The sequence below is a fragment of the Fukomys damarensis genome, unplaced genomic scaffold (genome assembly GCF_012274545.1).
Source record: "Fukomys damarensis isolate Sample0158 unplaced genomic scaffold, DMR_v1.0_HiC HiC_scaffold_31, whole genome shotgun sequence".
Taxonomy (NCBI): domain Eukaryota; kingdom Metazoa; phylum Chordata; class Mammalia; order Rodentia; family Bathyergidae; genus Fukomys; species Fukomys damarensis.
The window spans coordinates 11809948-11810211 of record NW_022900943.1 but is presented as its reverse complement, the minus strand read 5'-3'; the positions used below and the strand labels follow the sequence as shown (position 1 = coordinate 11810211).

Here is a 264-nt window from a genome sequence, read left to right as displayed (position 1 = left end):
TCGGCAGCCCCGCCCTCTCCGCGCCTGCCTGTTTCAGCGTCCGCGGCTCTGTGACCGCCTCCCGCACGCTGCCTCTTTAGGGCGGGGCCACGCGTGGATCTCGCGAGAGCCGGCTTGGCGCCGTGACCTCCATGTGGGAGCCCCTGCTCTATAAGTAAACACTGCGCGCCGCCCAGACTTGGCTCCTCCGCGTCGGTGAGGCGAGGCTGTATTCCGTGCTGGTTCCGCTTCCCTCTCTTTCTCCGCGGGGCCGGGCAGGCGCGC

General features: G+C 69.7%; 1 protein-coding gene across 1 annotated transcript in view; it reads left to right on the top strand.

Annotated features, from left to right (window-relative positions):
* Positions 1-132: 132 nt before the first annotated feature.
* Positions 133-264, top strand: part of Uhrf2 (ubiquitin like with PHD and ring finger domains 2) — a gene marked incomplete at its 5' end in the record, with an annotated part of 75226 nt that continues 75094 nt past the window's right edge. The window contains one exon of the mRNA XM_010610723.1: positions 133-195. Within this exon, the coding sequence (XP_010609025.1) occupies positions 133-195 (63 nt within the window). The remainder of the gene's footprint in view (positions 196-264) is intronic.